General features: G+C 43.0%; 1 protein-coding gene across 2 annotated transcripts in view; it reads right to left on the bottom strand.

The window, feature by feature from the left end:
• LOC139563439 (neurexin-3a-like) overlaps nt 1-23,415 on the bottom strand; it is a 650,445-nt gene that overhangs the window by 15,088 nt on the left and 611,942 nt on the right. The window contains exon 23 of one of the 2 annotated variants that reach the window (XM_071382111.1): nt 22,664-22,742. In XM_071382111.1, coding sequence (XP_071238212.1) covers nt 22,664-22,742 — 79 coding nt within the window. Of the gene's footprint in view, nt 1-22,663; nt 22,746-23,415 lie in introns of both variants that reach the window. The other variant, XM_071382110.1, reaches the window with a different exon arrangement.

Raw genomic sequence — 23,415 nt, 5'->3', positions numbered from 1 at the left:
TTGAAATAGACATCTATTACAAAAACACCAAAAAGTGTGTCTAATGACATTCAGCGATTGTCATCGAATAGGCCTACATTAATTGATGTGACTTGCCAACAAACCCTAACACACATGGTCATTTTACTAGATTAGGCTACAATGTGTATTACGATGGACTTGAAATAGCCGGAAGCCGGTGATGTAGTGTTAAATTAAAATAGCCGGTAGCCAGTGCTGTAGTGTTCAATTAAAATAGCCGGTAGCCAGTGATGTAGTGTTCAATTAAAATAGCCGGTAGCCAGTGATGTAGTGTTCAATTAAAATAGCCGGTAGCCAGTGCTGTAGTGTTCAATTAAAATAGCCAGTAGCCAGTAATGTAGTGTTAAATTAAAATAGCTGGTAGCCAGTGCTGTAGTGTTCAATTAAAATAGCCGGTAGCCAGTGATGTAGTGTTCAATTAAAATAGCCGGTAGCCAGTGATGTAGTGTTCAATTAAAATAGCCGGTAGCCAGTGATGTAGTGTTCAATTAAAATAGCCGGTAGCCAGTGATGTAGTGTTCAATTAAAATAGCCAGTAGCCAGTAATGTAGTGTTAAATTAAAATAGCTGGTAGCCAGTGCTGTAGTGTTCAATTAAAATAGCCGGTAGCCAGTGATGTAGTGTTCAATTAAAATAGCCGGTAGCCAGCGATGTAGTGTTCAATTAAAATAGCCGGTAGCCAGTGCTGTAGTGTTCAATTAAAATAGCCGGTAGCCAGTGCTGTAGTGTTCAATTAAAATAGCCGGTAGCCAGCGATGTAGTGTTCAATTAAAATAGCCGGTAGCCAGTGCTGTAGTGTTCAATTAAAATAGCCGGTAGCCAGTGATGTAGTGTTAAATTAAAATAGCCGGTAGCCAGCGATGTAGTGTTAAATTGAAATAGCCGGTAGCCAGCGATGTAGTGTTAAATTGAAATAGCCGGTAGCCAGCGATGTAGTGTTAAATTGAAATAGCCGGTAGCCAGCGATGTAGTGTTAAATTGAAATAGCCGGTAGCCAGCGATGTAGTGTTAAATTGAAATAGCCGGTAGCCAGTGATGATAAAAAAAATAGGTGGTTGCCGGTCGTGGTAAAAAAAGTAACGCTCCCTATTCTTTCAATACATGTTTTTTAAAAGATGGGTAAACAGCATTTACCTGGGTTTACCCTCCACTAGGTCTACACCACTGCCAGTAGACTACCCTCTCAACCAAGGCTATTCTAAACACATGAACACACGCAGAACAGATAGCTTACATTCAATATTATACATGAGTTGAATCAAAACATGTTTACACCATAACCCATTAATTAATGACTGGAGTCTTCACAAATCATGTGACCTACAACACTATCTTTCCTTACATGAATGACATTTATGACAGTGTTATTTGTCATTATTAAGCATTTCACATTTGAATTAAAACACTGAACTTCAACCCTGTGTGATTCATGGATCTTTGCGGTGTTGGAAAGTGTAAATAGGCCTAGGTAACGTTTCATTAGATTTTGCAGTGAAAACAGTTCTCAAGGACACACAAAAAAATATAAAAATATAAATGCGACATGCAACAATTTGAAAGATTTTGCTGAGTTACAGTTCATATAAGTACGTCTGTCATTTTAAATATATTCATTAGGCCCTAATCTATGGATTTCACATGACTGGGCAGGGGCTCAGCTATGGGTGGGCCTGGAAGGGCATAGGCCCACCCACTTGGAAGTCAGGCCGATAAAATGCTCCTTAACAGGAATTTAAAAAAAGTTTGTCTACAAGATTTGAGAGAAAAGAGCTTTTGTGCATATGGAACATTTCTGAGTTATTTTATTTCAACTCATGAAACAGGTGACCAGCACTTTACAAGTTATATTTTTGTTCAGTGTAATGTAGGCCTATGCCATTGCAAAAATCGAAAGCTTCTAATCGAAAGAGTCAACTATAGTCCTACTGTCATTAACCTATACTTTTTGAATGGATTGGATGCGGATTGGTGTCTAGCTGTAAGCTAGTTGTCTAGGGATATTTTTCGACCATCGTCAGCTGATCCAGGAAAGAAAACATATATTGATAGAAAATAATTAAGCTATACAAATGGTTCTACTACTTCTGGTCATGGAGAACACCATTACCCACGGTGCACCTGAAAAACAACTCAATGAGAGCTCTAAACAGTTGACTGACTTAAGCAAACAATGATAAATCATGGGATAAATCGAATGAATTTATAATAAAGGCATTTTTTTTTATCAAGGACGCATGGCAAACAAATGGTAAAAATGAGGAAGTACAAAGGAACATCTATGCGTAAAGGAGCAGAGGTTGAAGTTCAGCACTACTGGATGGACAGCGAAGCGGCATAGAAATATAGAGTTTAAACCAGGACAGCGACGTGGGGGTGTTGGATTCATTAGGAGATTTTAATTTCACATTTACCACTGTAAAACATATTTACCACTGCATTTAAAAAAAATGGTAGCATGGTTAAATTAGGATTATTTAGAGCCTCCCTAAAGTTGAATTTTGTTGATTTAGGGGAACTAACATCTCATTCAGGGGAGCTGAGTCCCCCCAATGGCTACCTGTAATTCACACCATGCCCATAACAGTGTGTCTGAAGCTGGTTTTGTATTGCTTTCTTCTCTTGTATAGTGCAGAGAAAAGCTATGTTTTGATATTCTACTTGGGAGGAGAACCATATAGAAGAGCATATGTTGCAAGCATTTTGGGGATAAATAAGTATGCTTCCTGATTTATAACAATAAATGATTGTCTGGTCTTCACTGACTGCCATCTGAGAGTTGAGGGTTCACCTCCGTGTCTAACAGATGTAGAACTACTGCAACCCCTAGCAGAGCCTGAGGAGTCCTGATCCACCTCTCTCGCACCTCGGTGAGCTAGGCCATAGCCAGAGAAGTGTATACTCTGCTCCATGTCTTTCACCAGGGATTTACTACCTGTCTGGGAAACACTTTATTTGGATCGTCCTTCTGTAGATGATCTACAGACTATCAGTAACATTTCAACTAACTATTTACCAACCCTAACCCTAGCTCTAACCTCAACCCAGACTATCAGTAACATTTCAACTAACTATCTACCAACCCTAACTCTAGCCCTAACCTTAACCCAGACTATCAGTAACATTTCAACTATCTACCAACCCTAAACCTAACCCTAGCCCTAATCTTAACCCAGACTATCAGTAACATTTCAACTAACTATCTACCAACCCTAAACCTAACCCTAGCCCTAACCTTAACCCAGACTATCAGTAACATTTCAACTATCTACCAACCCTAACTCTAGCCCTAACCCTTATCCTAACCCTAAATGTGACCCCTACCCTAACCCTAACCTTAACCGTTATCCTAACCCTAAACGTAACCCTTTCCCTAACCCTAACCTTAACCTGGGGCTGGCCAGCCATATAGAGGATAATTCAAACAGGCGTTAAGACGCGGCTGCCTGTCACGTCTACTCCAGCTTCTCCTCTCTGGCGCTGGTTGTCAACAGTTTACTCATTATTACACACATCTGTCATCATCGTTACATACACCTGCGCCTCGTGAGACTCACCTGGACTCCATCACCTTCCTGATTACCTCCCCTATATCTGTCACTCCCTTTGGTTCTTTCCTCGGGTGTTGTTGTTTCTGTTTATATTTTTCATGTCTGTACGCTTCTCGTGTTTCTTGTTTTGGTCCATGCTCGTTTATTCATTAAATTCACTCCCTGTACTTGCTTCCCAATTATTAGTGTACACGTTATCCTGCCATAATGTGCTAGATCCTCTCACTACAAACAGAATACTGAGACAGTGACTGGCTCTGAAGAATCAAAAGGTTCATTGTGAGGTTCAAAAATATAAATTCCATTGTATGTTTTACACATTTTTTTTCTCTTCAATCTTATACAAAGACTTTGCTAATGATGTCTACTTACCTTCGTGCTAATATGCATAATGTATAAGAATTCAGAGGCAATGAAAATCTCATGAAGACTGGTTATTTGAAGTGGATAAGTAGAGGTTTTGATAAAAAATGACAGTGGCTTTTAACTGTGATTTAGCCATTAGTTGATCATGTGTAATTACCCTGTTCACAGTGATGATGTAGGGTCATTCAGGTGATTTTACTCTCCCTAACTGACATGACAATGACATCACAATCTAGAACCAAAAACATAGAACCAGAACCCTGTAATGTCACGCCCTGATCGGTTTTACCTGTCCTTGTGATTGTCTCCACCCCCTCCAGGTGTCACTTATTTTCCCCATTGTATTTATCCCTGTGTTTCCTGTCACTCTGTGCCAGTGTATTTATCCCTGTGTTTCCTGTCACTCTGTGCCAGTTCGTCTTCTATGTTTCCAAGTCAACCAGCGATTTTCCCGTTCTCCTGCTTTTTGCATTCTCCTTTTTCTAGTCCTCCCGGTTTTGACCCTTGCCTGTTTCTGGACTTTGTACCCGCCTGCCTGACCATTCTGCCTGCCTTGACCACGAGCCTGTCTGCCACTCTGTACCTCCTGGACTCTGAACTGGTTTTGACATTTTTGGCTGTCCATGACCATTCTCTTGCTTACCCCTTTGGATGAATAAACATTATAAGACTCCAACCATCTGCCTCCTGTGTCTACATTTGGGTCTCTCCTGTGTCTACATCTGGGTCTCTCCTGTGTCTACATCTGGGTCTCTCCTGTGTCTACATCTGTGTCTCTCCTGTGTCTACATCTGGGTCTCTCCTGTGTCTACATTTGGGTCTCTCCTGTGTCTACATCTGGGTCTCTCCTGTGTCTACATTTGGGTCTCTCCTGTGTCTACATCTGGGTCTCTCCTGTGTCTACATCTGTGTCTCTCCTGTGTCTACATCTGGGTCTCTCCTGTGTCTACATTTGGGTCTCTCCTGTGTCTACATCTGGGTCTCTCCTGTGTCTACATCTGGGTCTCTCCTGTGTCTACATCTGGGTCTCTCCTGTGTCTACATCTGGGTCTCTCCTGTGTCTACATCTGGGTCTCTCCTGTGTCTACATCTGGGTCTCTCCTGTGTCTACATCTGGGTCTCTCCTGTGTCTACATCTGGGTCTCTCCTGTGTCTACATCTGGGTCTCTCCTGTGTCTACATCTGGGTCTCTCCTGTGTCTACATCTGGGTCTCTCCTGTGTCTACATCTGGGTCTCTCCTGTGTCTACATCTGGGTCTCTCCTGTGTCTACATCTGGGTCTCTCCTGTGTCTACATTTGGGTCTCTCCTGTGTCTACATCTGGGTCTCTCCTGTGTCTACATCTGGGTCTCTCCTGTGTCTACATCTGGGTCTCTCCTGTGTCTACATCTGGGTCTCTCCTGTGTCTACATCTGGGTCTCTCCTGTGTCTACATCTGGGTCTCTCCTGTGTCTACATTTGGGTCTCTCCTGTGTCTACATCTGGGTCTCTCCTGTGTCTACATTTGGGTCTCTCCTGTGTCTACATCTGGGTCTCTCCTGTGTCTACATTTGGGTCTCGCCTTGTGCCTTGATAGGTAAGAGTGGAAGTGTTGTAAATTCCAAAGTTACTCCAGTCTCTTCTCCCATTAGCAACACCTTCCTAATATTGAGCTTTGCCCTCAGTTCGTCGGGGCATGGACTCTACAAGGTGTTGAAAGCGTTTCACAGAGAAGCTGGTCCATGTTGACTCAATTGCTTCCCACAGTTGTGTCAAGTTGGCTGGATGTCCTTTGGGTGGTGGACCATTCTTGGTACACACAGGAAACTGAACGTGTAACACCCAGCAATGTCGAAGTTTTTGACACACCCAAACCAGTGCGCCTCGCACCTACTACCCCACCCCATTCAAAGGCACTGAAATATTTTGTCTTGCCCATTCACCCTCTGAATTGTCTCAAATTTGTTTTTTTACCTGACTCCTCCCCTTCATCTACACTGATTGAAGTGGATTTAACAAGTGACATCAATAAGGGATCATAACTTTCACCTGGTCAGTGTATGTCATGGAAAGAGCAGGTGTTCTTTATGTTTTGAACACTCTTTATTAATCTCTGCCACTGTCGACTCCTGTCTTGCTTGTTTGTGAAGTGGACCAAATCTGAACTTGAAATACACACGTGCATCCCTCAAACTTTTGTGCAAATCATGCATTGATACCGAAGGGAGGATCGGCATTGAGTTAAACATTCAATAATGCAACCATATCTCAAGAAAACGGTGTTATATCTTAAGGTAAGATTCAGCCAGAGTTTGATTTAAGGCTGTCTAATTAACTTTCTGTCTCTGGTCTTTTCAGAACACGTAACTCATCACCATTCCGTCCCTGGTCTTTTCAGAACACTACTCTAACTCATCAACATTCTGTCTGTCTTCAAACAAAAAACAAGCTCAGCTAATTTTAAAGCAACACATTTAAAATGTTGAACAATTACATTCTGTGCCGGCAGCTACGTTAACACTACCAATATTGCTGGCATAGTTAGAGTTGTGAAAACATTGTTCATTCGAATGCCGGTGACAAATGACTGTTTACTTTAAGAATGATGCCAAGGAATGTCTTAGCCATAAGCAGTGTTATATTCCTTTTTAAACGCTATCTTTAATTGCTACAGTTTAGCGTGCAGGGCGTTAGCATCCTCTGTCCTCACATATCCTCACATCTTTCTGACAGCAGCGTGTTCAGCAGTGTGACTGCATCGTTCCACTATGCAGGAGGCTTTGGCTCAGAGGTCTAACAAAGTCTTTCAGTGTGTAGATCACCCAGGTTCAAAGTCAGCCACACATATTATTGCAAGGAATAATCGCGCGATATAGGTGTAGTAGGATTATAATATCCTGCTGTTTTTGTGAGTATACTGTAGAATAGATCAAGATTGGTTGGAAGATAATAATAATAATAATAATAATAATACTAATAATAATAATAATAATAATAATAATAATAATAATAATAATAATAATAATAATACTACTACTTAGTAAGAAAGAGACTTTCCTTAGAGCAGCACTTAGTCCTGCTAGTGAGGCGAGTCTGAAGCACTATTTATAGACAACTAAAAACATAACATTATGACTATAAATACTGTTCTCTGAAGGAGGGAAACATCGGTACAACATACTATGGAGAAATATAATCACGCCCCAAGCCGCCCCCCATGGATACCAAATGAAACGGTGCATGGCAGACCACCCAGACCTGACCACGCCAGATACGGTATTCTGGGTATTGAGCATACGCAATGCTGCATAGTGACGTTCCCCTGTCCCAGCCGTAAACACCCTGTGGGTTACACTGGGAGCAGTGACATCCAAGCGACGTCAAATTCACCGCAGCACAAATATCTGCTATAATCTACCCTTTAAACATCGACCAAGACGCTGCCAGACCCATGGGTGCTACACCGCTAGGTAACCTCTGCCCCTCGCTGTTATATGCCAGGGAGATAGCTTCCACAATCCAGTGGGAGAGACCCTGCTTAGAGAATGTCCTGTCGTGAGCTGGATTAGCAAAACAGCCAAAAAACAGGTCACATAACCGGATATCCTGGTTCTGTTCAATGTACGGGCGTAAAGCTAGCATTGGACATAGGGCATGTAAACTCCATTGCTCTTCAGAAGCAAAATGAGGAGGCAAATAGGGAAATAGATCAAAAGTTATGGACCTTTAGGACATGGCCATGATTTCTGCTGCGAAGGCTGTATTTGGATGCAATGTCACCTTAGAGGCGCCTGGGGTGACAGGAAGCGTGTAAGATGGCGATGGAAGAAATGGCAGCCGTTTTATGGGCGATTAACCAATTGTGCTATTATGTGGGGGGGTTTTCGCATTATTCGTAACTTATTTTGTACATAATGTTCCTGCTACCGTATCTTACATCAAAAAAGAGCTTCTGGATATCAGGACAGCGATCACTCACCTCGGATTAGACAAAGATTTTTTCTTCATCAAGCAGGACGCACAGGATGTACTTCAGACACCCGACAAGGCCGAAATCCCCGTCATTGGCAAGAGAAAGAGACGCAGGTATAGAGGACACAGGGCGGGGTGCCTCGTAAGGATCCGTCGACAGCGAGTGGGACATTTGCCCTTACCATCAATATTACTTGCCAACGTACAATCATTGGACAATAAATTAGAAGAGGTATGATCACGAATATCCTACCAACGGGACATCAAAAACTGTAATATCTTATGTTTCACCAAATTGTGGCAGAATGACGACATGGAAAACATTCAGCTGGCGGGATATACGCTGCACCGGCTAGATAGAACAGCACACTCCAGAAAGACGAAGGGGGTTGGTCTGCGTATATTTGTAAACAACAGCTGATGCACGAAATCTAAGGAAATCTCTAGATTTTATTCACCTGAAGTAGAGTATGATGGTAAGCAGTAGGCCACACTATTTGCCAAGAGAGTTTTCATCCATTTTTTTCGTGGCTGTTTATTTACCACCACAGACAGATGCTGGCACTAAGACCGCACTCAGTCAGCTGTATAAGGAAGTAAGCAAACAGGAAACCGCTCACCCAGAGGCGGCGCTCCTAGTGGCCGGGGACTTTAAAGCAGGTGAACTTAAATCAGTTTTACTTAATTTCTATCAGCATTTAAATGCGCAACCAGAGGGAAAGAAATTCTAGATCACCTTTACTCCAGACACAGAGACGCGTACAAAGCTCTCCCTCACCCTCTATTTCGTAAATCTGACAAAAATTCTATCCTCCTGATTCCTGCTTACAAGCAAAAATTAAAGCAGGAAGCACCAGTGACTAGGTCTATAAAAAAAGTGGTCAGATGAAGCAGATGCTAAATTACAGGACTGTTTTGCTAGCACAGACTGGAATACGTTCCGGGATTATTCCGGTGGCATTGAGGAGTACACCACATCAGTCTTTGGCTTTATCAATAAGTGCATCGAGGACGTCGTCCCCACAGTGACAGTACATACATACCCCAACCCAGAAGCCATGGATTACAGACAACATCCGCACTGAGCTGAAGGGTAGGGCTGCTGCATTCAAGGTGCGGGACTCTAACCCGGAAGCTTATAATAAATCCCGCAATGCCCTCTGACGAACCATCAAACAGGAAAAGCGCCAAATCCAGGACTAAGATTGAATCATACTACACCGGCTCTGACGTTTGTCGGATGTGGCAGGGCCTGCAAACTATTACAGACTACAAAGGGAAGCACAGCCGTGAGCTGACCAGTGACACGAGCCTACCAGATGAGCGAAATCACTTCTATGCTTGCTTCGAAGCAAGCAACACCGAGGCATGCATGAGAGCATTAGATGTTCCAGACGACTGTGTGATCACGCTCTCCGTAGCCGATGTGAGTAAGACCTTTACACAGGTCAACATTCACAAGGCCGCAGGGCCAGACGGATTACCAGGACGTGTGCTCCGGGCATTTGCTGACCAACTGGCAGGTATGTACACTGATATTTTCAACATGTCCCTGATTGAGTCTGTAATTACCAACATGCTTCAAGCAGACCACCGTAGTCCCTGTGCGCAAGAACACTAAGGTAACCTGCCTAAATGACTACAGACTCATAGCACTGACGTCCATAGCCATGAAGTGCTTTGAAAGGCTGGTAATGGCTCACATTAACACCATTATCCCAGAAACCCTAGACCCACTCCAATTTGCATGCTGCTCAAACAGATCCACAGATGATGCAATCTCTATTGCACTCCACACTGTTCTTTCCCATCTGGACAAAATGAACACCTACGTGAGAATGCTATTCATTGACTACAGCTCAGCGTTCAACACCATAATGCCCGCAAAACTCATAACTAAGCTAAGGATCCTGGGACTAAACACTTCCATCTGCAACTGGATCCTGTACTTCCTGACGGTCCGCCCCCAGGTGGTGAGGGTAGGTAGCAACACATCTGCCACGCTGATCCTCAACACTGAAGCCCCCCAGGGGTGCGTAATCAGTCCCCTCCTGTACTCCCTTTTCACCCACGACTGTATGGCCAGGCACAACTCCAACACCATCATTAAGTTTGCAGATGACACAACAGTGGTAGGCCTGATTACCGACAATGACGAGACAGCCTATAGGGAGGATGTCAGGGACATGGCCGGGTGGTTCCAGAATAACAACCTCTCCCTCAACGGGATCAAGGCAAAGGAGATGATTATGGACTACAGGAAAAGGAGGACCGAGCACGCCCCCATTCTCATCAGCGGGGCTGTAGTGGAGCAGGTTGAGAGCTTCAAGTTGCTTGGTGCCGAAATCATCAACAAACTAGAATGGTCCAAACACACCAAGACAGTCGTGAAGAGGGCACGACAAAACCTCTTCCCCCTCAAAAAACTGAAAAGATTTGGCATGGGTCCTGAGATCCTCAAAATGTTCTACAGCTGCAACGTCGAGAGCATCCTTGACTGATTGCATCACTGCCTGGTACGGCAACTGCTCGGCCTCCAACCACAAGGCACTACAGAGGGTAGTGCCTACGGCCCAGAACATCACTGGGGCTAAGCTGCCTGCCATCCAGGACCTCTACACCAGGCAGTGTCAGAGGAAGGCCCAAAACATTGTCAAAGACTCCAGCCAACCCAGTCATATGCTGTTCTCTCTGCTACCACATGTGAAGCGATACCAGAGCGCCAAGTCTAGAACCAAAAGGCTTCTCAACAGCTTTTACCCTCAAGCCATAAGACTCCTGAACAGGTAATCAAATGGCTACCCGGACTATTTGTACATCCCTGCTCGAAAAGCTCCTGTAGGAACACAAGGATGTCCCTCACAGAGCACTGAAAGGGAACAAGTACTTAATCTTGACACCAGCGCTCAAACACTTGTCACTTATACTCATACAACCCTCTCGTGGAGGGCGCCCTTGCGGACTGAATGGTAGTAATAACATTTGGTTCCTGTGGGCCTCAGGGGCCAGGCCCATAGGAATCAAATCTCCACTGGTGGAAACGCATAAAGGAGGGTCCGAGGCCAATGGTGCGTCAAAGCGCCTGTTCACAACAGAAAAATAAACGGCCCTGCCGAACATTTCCCATTACTGGATAGCAAAGCCGCACCCGAGTTGAGACAACCGGGAACATGCAAAGCCCGAAGGGAAAGAACACGTGCATTGCTCCACAGCAACAGGGAGCGAGCCAAGGTGAAGACGGGAAGGGACTGAGCTCCCCCTGACTGTTGATGTACAGTGCATTCGGAAAGTATTCAGACCCCTTGACTTTTTCCCACATTTTGTTACATAACAGCATTCTAAAATATATTAAATCATGTTTTCCCTCATCAATCTACACACAATAACCCATAATGACAAAGCAAAAACAGGTTTTTCGAAATGTTTGCAGAAATTCCAGAAAAAAAATATTTAGATATATTTTCAGACCCTTTTCTACGAGACTCGGAATTGAGCTCAGGTGCATCCTGTTTCCATTGATCATCCTTGAGATGTTTCTACAACTTGGAGTCCCCCTGTGGTAAATTCTATTGATTGGACATGATTTGGAAAGGCACACACCTGTCTATATAAGGTTCCACAGTTGACAGTGCATGTCAGAGCAAAAACCAAAACATGATGTCGAAGGAATTGTCAGTAGAGTTCCGAGACAGGATTGTGTCAAGGCACAGATCTGAGGAAGGGTACCAAAACATGTATGCAGCACTGAAGGACCCCAAGAACACAGTGGCGTCCATCATTCTTAAATGGAAGAAGTTTGGAACCACCAAGACTCTTCCTAGAGCAATCGGGGGAGAAGGGCCTTGGTCAGGGAGGAGACAAAGAACGCGATTGTCACACCGAATTCCTCTGTGGAGACGGGAGAACCTTCCAGAAGGACAACTATTTCTGCAGCATTCCACCAATCAGGTCTTTATGATAGAGTGGCCAGATGGAAGCCACTCCTCAGTAAAAGGCACATGACAGCTAGCTTGGAGTTTTCCAAATGGCACCTAAAGTACTCTCAGACCATGAGAAACAAGATTATCTGGTCTAATGAAACAAAGATTGAAGTCTTTGGCCTGAATGCCATATGTCATGTCTGGAGGACACCTGGAACCATCCCGACGGTGAAGCATAGTGGTGGCAGCATCATGCTGTGGGGATGTTTTTCAGCGGCAGGGACTGGATTGAGGGAAAGATGAATGGAGCAAAGTACAGAGAGATCCTTGATGAAAACCTGCTCCAGTATTATAAGGATCACAGACTGGAGCGAAGGTTCACCTTCCAACAGGACAACAACCCTAAGCACACAACCAAGACAATGCAGGAGTGGCTTCGGGACAAGTCCCTGAATGTCCTTGAGTGGCCCAGCCGGAGCCCGCACTTGAACCTGATCAAACATCTCTAGACCTGAAAATAGCTGTGCATCGACGCGAACATCTCTAGACCTGAAAAAAGCTGTGCATCGACGCTCCCCACCCAACCTGACAAAGCTTGAGAGGATCTGCAGAGGAGAATTGGAGAAACTCCCCAAATACAGGTATGCCAAGCTTGTAGCGTCATACTCAAGAAGACTTGAGGCTGTAATCGCTGCTGAAGATGCTTCAACAAAATACTGAGTAAAGGGTCTGAATACGTTTTTAGATGTAATATTTCAGTTTTGTATTTTTTTTATAACCGTTCAACGTCTAAAAACCTGTTTTTGATATGTCATTATGGGGTATTGTGATGTCATTATGGGGTATTGTGATGTCATTATGGGTTATTGTGATGTCATTATAGGATATTGTGATCTCATTATGGGGTATTGTGTGTAGATTGACGAGGAAATTTTAAAAAAGTATACATTTTAGAAAAAGGCTGTAACGTAACGAAATGTGGAAAAAGTCAAGTGGTACTTTCCGAATATACTGTATGCCACTGTGGTACAGCCTTATCGACAATAGTAACATGGGAATGACCACTATCATAGAAGTCATTATCCCCAGTAGGCGCATGATCTGGCGGAAATGTACTGTTCGCCTCAACCGAGATTGGGCCAATAGAGCTGGAACCCTGACAGCCTCTCCGGGGATAGAACATAATGATTTATGCGTGGGATTAGAACGCTCTTTTTCTGCTTAGAATAAAACCAAGAGACTGAACATGGGACAACCTGGATGTGCACAATATCGTGTGTTTCCATTGACTCCAGATAGGCCAATACCCACAGCCTCTGGCCCCTCATGGGTGCCAGAGCTGTGTCCACCACTGTTGAAAAGACACGAGGCGAGATGGACAAGTCGAACAGTACTACCAAAATCATGTAGGCTATTGCCCCATAGTAGAATCTCAGGAACTTCCCATGACTCGGGTACATGGGCACATGAAAGTATGTATCTTTTAGTTGAATGGTGGAGAAGCTATCGCCAGGACGCATGGAAACCTGCATGGGCCGTCACAGCCGCTGATCTGTGAGCATCATGAATATATGAAATGAGATGTCTAGAACAGGGCGGAAATCCCGTCCCTTTTTGAAACAAGGAAATACCGGCTGAATCACTCATATTGCCTGTTTCTGGAGAAGGGAGTATATTTCCTCCCTTAATACTGGTGCTGAGGCCAGGGGAACAGTCGACATGATGAAGCAGAAAAAACGTGGAGGGCGTACAACGAATTGTAGCCTGTTCCTCGACATTACTGTTCGCATTACCCAGGGCGACATTGCGCATGTATGCCATTGGTCGGAGCAGGCAGCAATTCTGTGGGCTGTCTCCTTCCCCGTGAGGTGGCAGGACTATCTCTCACCTCGCCCCTGGAAGTGGGGCGACGCTTGTGCCAGGCAGACTGGCATCACGCCTGGAAACCAGGGTGGTCCAACCTGGTGCTGGACCCGGCCTCCATCGTAGTTTTGGTCGCTTTCTTAGCCCCCTAAGGTCAATGTCCACGCTCCGTGGGAATCGAATTAGCATAATAAAACAATTGTCACTTTTGATGATGGTGTTTTCCCGTTAATGGAACATTCACGCTTATAGCCTACTGCGCTCATATCCTACTGCCATGTGCACATTGCTGCGCTAATAATGTGAATAAAGAGGTGAGAGGTGCTTCGGAGCGTGCAGAACTCACAGGAGAATGGCACAACGAGAATGGCACAACGCAGCACTCCGGGCCAAGGGCACAAAGGCCACTGGCCGCAAAAGGCATGGAATTTTTTAGGGTGCATAACGGCCACACAAAGGGGATGCCTTCGTGAAATTTGAGGCATTATCAAGGGCTTGTCAAATTGGGAATGAGAGACTGAAGAAGTGAAGAAGTGTGTACAGCCTGCGCAAAAAAACAAAGCAGAGCTCATGCCTTTCAAGCCTTTTTTCAAATTATCACTGGAGTCGCATCATACAGCCTTACAATTTATTAAAACTCTAAACATATAGCCCAACGTTTGTAGAACAACTAAAGTTACATTTAATTAAGCATATAGGAGTACCTATTTCATTGTTAACCGCTCAACACAGATTAGCCGCATGTGCACACTCCCTCAAATCTTTTGGAGAAAATATCCTTTCTATTTTATTCACCTCAGTTCAATTGTATTCTTCATACTATAAAATAATATACAGTAATTCTAAGGAATTCGAAGCAAATCTTGTCTGCTAAATGAACTAGTGTAGCCCACAGCCATTTGACGTAGCCAGATCAGAACCAAACATGAGGACAATTCAGGGTATGCTATTCTGTTCTTCTGAAATAGACTACATTTTCTTCATATCATGCTTCTTTAGAAGTGTCTAAAATAAATAATGGATTTATTGTGACGGTGTAGGCTATTTTACATGGATTTATTCAACATTTTAAAATGTAGATGTTCCAAAGGCTATGTGTGGAATTAATTAACGGTCAATTACCGTGAGACCGACAGTTATTTGCTTGACAATTCCGTGACTGCCACAACCCTCGTCAGACCATGAAACATCCTGAAAATTGGTCTTCTCACAAAATCGTCTGTAGTGTCCAAATGGTTTGGCCTATAAAATCATTATACCCATTTATGGAAAGGTCATACTGTCCCGAACACAATGGCTTTGCTCTACGACCCCCACAAGCATCTTGGGACTCGTCTGAAGTTGGTACAGCCGACCTGCCAACTTCTGTAGAATCCAAAACAGTTTTGGCTACACACTAAAGGTGAGACTCTCAAAAATAAACACGTCAGTTGTTTTGCTCTACGACACCCACCGGCCTCATAAGACTAGTCTAAAGGTCCCCCGGTAACAGTTGAAAATATTAATGGAAGTCTACAGTATATGGAGACTGTTTAGTGACAAAAATAAGGGGTTAAATACATGTAAAAAATAATATATTATGTTTCCTGATCTTTCTTATATCTCTCAGATATAGGATAGTCACTTCAGAATAAACTTCCATTATAAATGTTTTGAGGGGACTATCTGCTGTTCCATGTAGTGAATCTGTTATTCAATGATAATCAATATGTTATTATGGTAAGTATATTAACTATATTTTTACATTTGAAGTCGGAAGTTTACATACACTTAAGTTGGAGTCATTAAAACTTGTTTTTAAACCACTCCACAAATTTCTTGTAAACAAACTATAGTTTTGGCAAGTCGGTTAGGATATCTACTTTGTGCATGACACAAGTAATTTTTCCAACAATTGTTTACAGACAGATTATTTCACTTATAATTCACTGCATCACAATTCCAGTGGGTCAGAAGTTTACATACACTAAGTTGACTGTGCCTTTAAACAGCTTGGACAATTCCAGAAAATGATGGCATGGCTTTAGAAGCTTCTGATAGGCTAATAGACAACATTTGAGTCAATTGGAGGTGTACCTGTGGATGTATTTCAAGGCCTACCTTCAAACTCAATGCCTCTTTGTTTGATATCATGGGGAAATCAAAAGAAATCAGCCAAGGCAGCTCAGCAAGGAAGAAGCCATTGCTCCAAAACCGCCATACAATTTCCAGACCACGGTTTGCAACTGCACATGGGGACAAAGATTGTACTTTTTGGAGAAATGTCCTCTGGTCTGATGAAACAAAAATAGAACTATTTGGCCGTAATGACCATCGTTATGTTTAGAGGGAAAAGGGGGAAGTTGCAAGCTGAAGAACACCATCCCAACTGTGAAGCACGGGGGTGGCAGCATCATGTTGTGGAGGTGCTTTGCTGCAGGAGGGACTGGTGCACTTCACAAAATAGATGGCATCATGAGGCAGGAACATTTTGAGGATATATTGAAGCAATATCTCAAGACATCCGTCAGGAAGATAAAGCTTGGTCGCAAATGGGTCTTCCAAATGGACAATGACCCCAAGCACACTTCCAAAGTTGTGGCAAAATGGCTTAAGGACAACACATTCAAGGTATTGGAGTGGCCATCACAAAGCTCTGCCCTCAATCCCATAGAAAATGTGTGGGCAGAACTGGAAAAGCATGTGTGAGCAAGGAGACCTAAAAACCTGACTCAGTTACACCAGCTCTGTCAGGAGGAATCGTCCAAAATTCACCTGACTTATTGTGGGAAGGTTGTGGAAGGCTACAAGAAAAATTTGACCCAAGTTAAACAATTTAATGGCAATGCTACCAAATACTAATTGAGTGTATCTAAACTTCTGACCCACTGGGAATGTGATGAAATAAATAAAAGCTGAAATAAATCATTCTCTCTACTATTATTCTGACATTTCACATTCTTAAAATAAAGTGTTGATCCTAACTGACCTAAGACAGGGAATTTTTACTAGGATTAAATGTCAGGAATTGTGAAAAACTGAGTTGAAATGTATTTGGCTAAGGTGTATGTCAACTTCCGACTTCAACTGTATATACTTCATTGGGTATTAAAATTGCAAATCAAATAGCAAAATGATCCTTGGTTTGATCTGCTTAAAACTATTCCCTATAGTTTAGTAGAACCGCCGGCTTAGACAGGGCTTAGACTATTTAGTGCCAAAAAAGGGGTTAAATACATGCAAAAAATAATACAAACGTTTCCTGATCTTATATCTCTCAGAGCCCCCCTCCACCTGCTCAGACAGGGCTTGAACTCTTATAGGTTAGAGTACTTATTGCACCAGCAAATTTAAGAATAACTAATTGTTTGTGATTTGGAAACTTAAAAGAATAAGTACAAACTTCAGCACACAACGTCCAGGGGGTGTACATGTTCTACCACTTTGGGACAGTTTAGTTGGCGGAACGTAAGACAGCCTTGTTTTCCAATTGTTTGTTTGAGTAGCCTGAATCATTCCTGTTCACACCGAGGTGTAGAGTGGAATAATTGAAAGGATGAATCCGAGCCTCAAGCTTATCACCTGTGGAAGGCTTCCAGCGAGGTGGGGATTTCATTGGCCTTGTCAGGCGTCATTGTAGATGCTTCAACAGAAGTCGCGAGAGTGCGACTCCCCATAGTATTTTTTACAGAAGTTGAATGACTGAAAGGGAACCTTTAGATATGTGGACAGATGGATGAGTCACATAGCTAATAAGTTCTCTGGAGAGAGTTTGCACTTTCCTATGTGATAATTACATTTTCTTGTCTTCAGAGTGAAACACAGAGTTGTTGCAACCATCGGCGAGATGACTGAACACATTTTGTTTTATTATTATCCCAAACCTTAACCCCTCAGAATGAATGCCTTTTCTTAACTGTCAAGGGGAGTTTCGGTTTCACTTTTGCACAGTTTGACTGATGTCATACGCCGTTTTAATTACGGAATATACCCCAAAATATTCCGTAATTGAAACGGCCACACTGTGTATACAGCAACAGGTACGGCCCCAAAGTGCATCATTAATACGGTCCCACAGTGCATATCTCTGTTGCTGCAGTTTTGCACTGGGATTGCATTTTCTTTGGTGTGTGAGATTGGTATGTAGAGTGTACTGGAAATTAACACTACCGTGCAGTTATCATTGGAATAGCAGGTTTAGAGTGTGATGGTATTTCATCTCCTATCAATTAATAAAATCTTTGTTATTGGTTTAAAATGTGTGTAATTATCATCACCAGTGGTATCTGTCTTATGGAATTCCTTTAAGGGGAGAGGGGGAATACAAAACAGTTTTACTAACAGAGAACAGAGTCACATGACGACGCCTCAAGACAGAAACACAGACAAACGGACAGAGAGACAGACAAACGGACAGAAAGACAGACAAACGGACAGAGAGACAGACAAACGGACAGAGAGACAGACAAAAACAGACGAGTGCAGAACAGAAAGAGAGAAACGATGTCGCAATAGGCAATGTTGACCCTAAAGATAGGTGCGGAACTCAAAGTGACCGGAAGACAAAGCAGCCCAGTTAGTCTAAATGGAGGGTTAGGGGTCAAGGGTCAGACACACATGATGGAGCCAATTAGAGTGCATGCTTTGAAGGGATGGAGGTCACCGGGAGGTGACCCGGAAGAGGATGGGTTAAGGTTGAGTTAGCCACTACTGTTAATGTATGCCACAAAATGACTGCAACTCAAAAGAGGAAAGCATATATACATTTGAGGCAATAAAATAATCTTTATGTCATCTTCATTGAAACCAATTTAAATGCAGAATGGCTTGACAAGGAAGGGGGAGCGGTTTAGGAGGAAAATAAGGTAGGTAGTGAACGAAGGGAGGAGGGGAGGTTAAAAATATATCATTCTTAATTCACAACTCTCTTCAGTTAGATGTTATGGCTGCCTGCTTGATGCCCAAAAAGTTGATGACAAGAAAATATTTTGTTGCCTTTTTATTTGTTTTGATTATCAAAACATGGGAATGTTCTAAAAAGCCTCATGGCAACAAAGGCTCTAAAAGAGATGAGCAATAATTTTTTTCAACCACCGAAAATTCATGCTGCACATGATGAGGCGAGAAAACAGGCATGTCGTATTTCAGATACTTGGCAGACAGATGAAGACAACGACTCAAATACAAATACAAAACAAACACAAACCGGAAGCCAAGAGAACCGAACATATAAAACAGACCACCACATATAAAAGAGACCCGCACATACAAAACGTCAAACGAAAGTATTCAAAATAAAAACATCCCCCACATGCTTCACTCACGAAAATGACGGATAATAAATATCGAGACCACGTAGCATGCAGCTGTCCACGTCAACTGATGTCGGGGTTAGAATGGTGTGAATTTCTGTGTAAACATATGATGATTGGATGACCGGGGCCCTGATGATATCTGTCCTCAGAGACCTGGAGAGCTCAGAGGCTACAGTAGAGATCAGACATGGGCTCTTTAGCACTGCTATCTCTCATAGGAACTTTGGGAGGAATTGGAGGTGACCTCTCAGAGGACGATGATCAGGTAGTGCTGATAACACCTTGGCTTGAGCAGTGTGAACCGTCTCTCAGTCGTCTGTCACTTGAGCAATGCCAGGTGATGTACCTGAGATACATTAAGGCACTTGACTTCTTATTGGCCTCATTTAGAGCAACAAATAAAAGCATCTATAGGGCACCTGAGGTGGGTGTCCCTGCCATACTAAACAGCCAGTACCTGAGGTGGGTGTCCCTGCCATACTAAACAGCCAGTACCTGAGGTGGGTGTCCCTGCCACACTAAACAGCCAGTACCTGAGGTGGGTGTCCCTGCAATACTAAACAGCCAGTACCTGAGGTGGGTGCCCCTGCCATCCTAAACAGCCAGTACTTGAGGTGGGTGTCCCTGCCATACTAAACAGCCAGTACCTGAGGTGGGTGTCCCTGCAATACTAAACAGCCAGTACCTGAGGTGGGTGTCCCTGCCATACTAAACAGACAGTACCTGAGGTGGGTGTCCCTGCCATACTAAACAGCCAGTACCTGAGGTGGGTGTCCCTGCCATACTAAACAGCCAGTACCTGAGGTGGGTGTCCCTGCCATACTAAACAGCCAGTACCTGAGGTGGGTGTCCCTGCCATACTAAACAGCCAGTACCTGAGGTGGGTGTCCCTGCCATACTAAACAGCCAGTACCTGAGGTGGGTGTCCCTGCCATACTAAACAGCCAGTACCCGAGGTGGGTGTCCCTGCCATACTAAACAGCCAGTACCTGAGGTGGATGTCCCTGCCATACTAAACAGCCAGTACCTGAGGTGGGTGTCCCTGCCATACTAAACAGCCAGTACCTGAGGTGGGTGTCCCTGCCATACTAAACAGCCAGTACCTGAGGTGGGTGTCCCTGCCATACTAAACAGCCAGTACCTGAGGTGGGTGTCCCTGCCATACTAAACAGCCAGTACCTGAGGTGGGTGTCCCTGCCATACTAAACAGCCAGTACCTGAGGTGGGTGTCCCTGCCATACTAAACAGCCAGTACCTGAGGTGGGTGTCCCTGCCATATTAAACAGCCAGTACCTGCGGTGGGTGTCCCTGCCATATTAAACAAAATGTGTGTTGTGGTGTTGTGGTACACACAGTTCCATATTGGTGATGTGGTACACACAGTTCCATATTGGTGTTGTGGTACACACAGTTCCATATTGATGATGTGGTACACACAGTTCCATATTGGTGATGTGGTACACACAGTTCCATATTGGTGTTGTGGTACACACAGTTCCATATTGGTGATGTGGTACACACAGTTCCATATTGATGATGTGGTACACACAGTTCCATATTGGTGATGTGGTACACACAGTTCCATATTGGTGATGTGGTACACACAGTTCCATATTGGTGTTGTGGTACACACAGTTCCATATTGGTGATGTGGTACACACAGTTCCATATTGGTGATGTGGTACACACAGTTCCATATTGGTGATGTGGTACACACAGTTCCATATTGGTGTTGTGGTACACACAGTTCCATATTGGTGATGTGGTACACACAGTTCCATATTGGTGTTGTGGTACACACAGTTCCATATTGGTGATGTGGTACACACAGTTCCATATTGGTGATGTGGTACACACAGTTCCATATTGGTGATGTGGTACACACAGTTCCATATTGGTGTTGTGGTACACACAGTTCCATATTGGTGATGTGGTACACACAGTTCCATATTGGTGATGTGGTACACACAGTTCCATATTGGTGATGTGGTACACACAGTTCCATATTGGTGTTGTGGTACACACAGTTCCATATTGGTGATGTGGTACACACAGTTCCATATTGGTGATGTGGTACACACAGTTCCATATTGGTGTTGTGGTACACACAGTTCCATATTGGTGATGTGGTACACACAGTTCCATATTGGTGATGTGGTACACACAGTTCCATATTGGTGATGTGGTACACACAGTTCCATATTGGTGATGTGGTACACACAGTTCCATATTGGTGATGTGGTACACACAGTTCCATATTGGTGATGTGGTACACACAGTTCCATATTGGTGATGTGGTACACACAGTTCCATATTGGTGATGTGGTACACACAGTTCCATATTGGTGATGTGGTACACACAGTTCCATATTGGTGATGTGGTACACACAGTTCCATATTGGTGATGTGGTACACACAGTTCCATATTGGTGATGTGGTACACACAGTTCCATATTGGTGATGTGGTACACACAGTTCCATATTGGTGATGTGGTACACACAGTTCCATGTTGGTGATGTGGTACACACAGTTCCATATTGGTGATGTGGTACACACAGTTCCATGTTGGTGTTTTGGTACACACAGTTCCATGTTGGTGATGTGGTACACACAGTTCCATATTGGTGATGTGGTACACACAGTTCCATATTGGTGATGTGGTACACACAGTTCCATATTGGTGATGTGGTACACACAGTTCCATATTGGTGATGTGGTACACACAGTTCCATATTGGTGATGTGGTACACACAGTTCCATATTGGTGATGTGGTACACACAGTTCCGGGACAGAGAGCTGGCTTTTCAGATTTTATCCAAACAAAACAAGGCAAATCCCAAGTTCTCTCAAAAAGCTCAGAGGAACATGATTTGGAAAGTCTAAGTTAGCTCAGTATTGTATTTTTTTAAATATTTGGTTTGGAAAATAACAGCAGGATAACATGTTCACCTTGAAGCAAAAAAAACCAATAAAACAACATCACAGAAATTCGATGATATCTCTCCTCTATTACATGTTTTACAGTGCAAGCCTCTTAATATGGAAATATTTAAAAATGAAATACAAACACACATAAATGAGCCAAAACTTGAATTCCTGCTAGATATCTAATCACTCAGTAATTTCACTGAAAGCAAATCTTTAAGAAGAGAATCTCAAAATGTATCATGAGTCAAAATGCAAGTCAGGACAGTGCCACATGGATAGAGCACTGGACCCAAACACGGTATGATACATTTTGAAGCATCAACACAGAGAACATGGCACATCTTCACACTAACTGTGTCTTTTTTTTCTCTCTCTCATTCAACGCTGAGAGGACTACATTTGCATGTGTTTTGGTGACCATGTTAACCACTTCAGACGACCCCATGGGCAAGTGTAAATCATCAAACGAATATGTTTTATAGTGTTTTTGAAAGCAAAATATTTGATTTTATAATATGAATAGTCCATGACAGATTTAACTATTTTCCACTTTGCTATGTATTATGTTTTCTGTAATTCAGTCAGATTTAACGTAACACATATCCAGTCTTGCCATAATTTGTCCTTTGGGTTTCTATCTTTGGAAGTTACACTTTGTGTGTCCATGGGGTTACGATGCTTTATAGGATGCAGTGCTTGATCCTCAGGTGTGCATGGAGTGAGAGATAGAGCAGCGTGAGAGCAAGCAGAGGGAAACTAACCTAGCCCACCTGCACGGCCAGAGTCGCACTCCTCCAGGTCCTCGTCGTCACTGGAACACTCTGCCGAAGACACCATGTCATCTGTCGTCTGCTTCATGGGTCAAACACATGGGGGAAGAACAAAATAAGATACACAAAAGAAAGGAGAAACAGAAACACAGGTTCAAACACACGGACACAGACAGGAAGTGGACAAAAACACACAGACGAATAAGATAATTAGTTTCAATATTACGTTTTTTCCCCTATTTGATAGAACAATGAGGTCAGAGAACAACGACATGTATAAAATAGAAAATATGACATTTCATACACAATCTTACATTTCCTATTGCCTTACTAGAAAATTTTCGGTATTAAAGGTAAAACATACGTAAAGGACTTTTAAATGTAAAGTTTTCCCTTGAGTTCATATCCAGGCACATTAGAAAAACAAAAGCGAAACTCCTCTCTGAAATGAATGCATTATACTGTGGAGTGTAGTTATTAATCATTATACTGTGCAGTGTAGTACTTCATCATTATACTGCACAGTGTAATATTCATCATTATACTGTACAGTATAGTATTCATCATTATACTGTACAGTGTAGTACTTCATCATTATACTGCACAGTGTAATATTCATCATTATACTGTACAGTGTAGTATTCATCATTATACTGTACAGTGTAGTACTTAATCATTATATATTACATTGTAGTATTCATCATTATACTGTACAGTGTAGTACTTAATCATTATAATGTACATTGTAGTAT

The sequence above is a fragment of the Salvelinus alpinus genome, chromosome 34 (assembly GCF_045679555.1).
Source record: "Salvelinus alpinus chromosome 34, SLU_Salpinus.1, whole genome shotgun sequence".
Classification (NCBI taxonomy): Eukaryota; Metazoa; Chordata; class Actinopteri; order Salmoniformes; family Salmonidae; genus Salvelinus; species Salvelinus alpinus.
The sequence above is the reverse complement of the archived record's forward strand: the minus strand, read 5'-3'. Positions and strand labels throughout refer to the sequence as shown.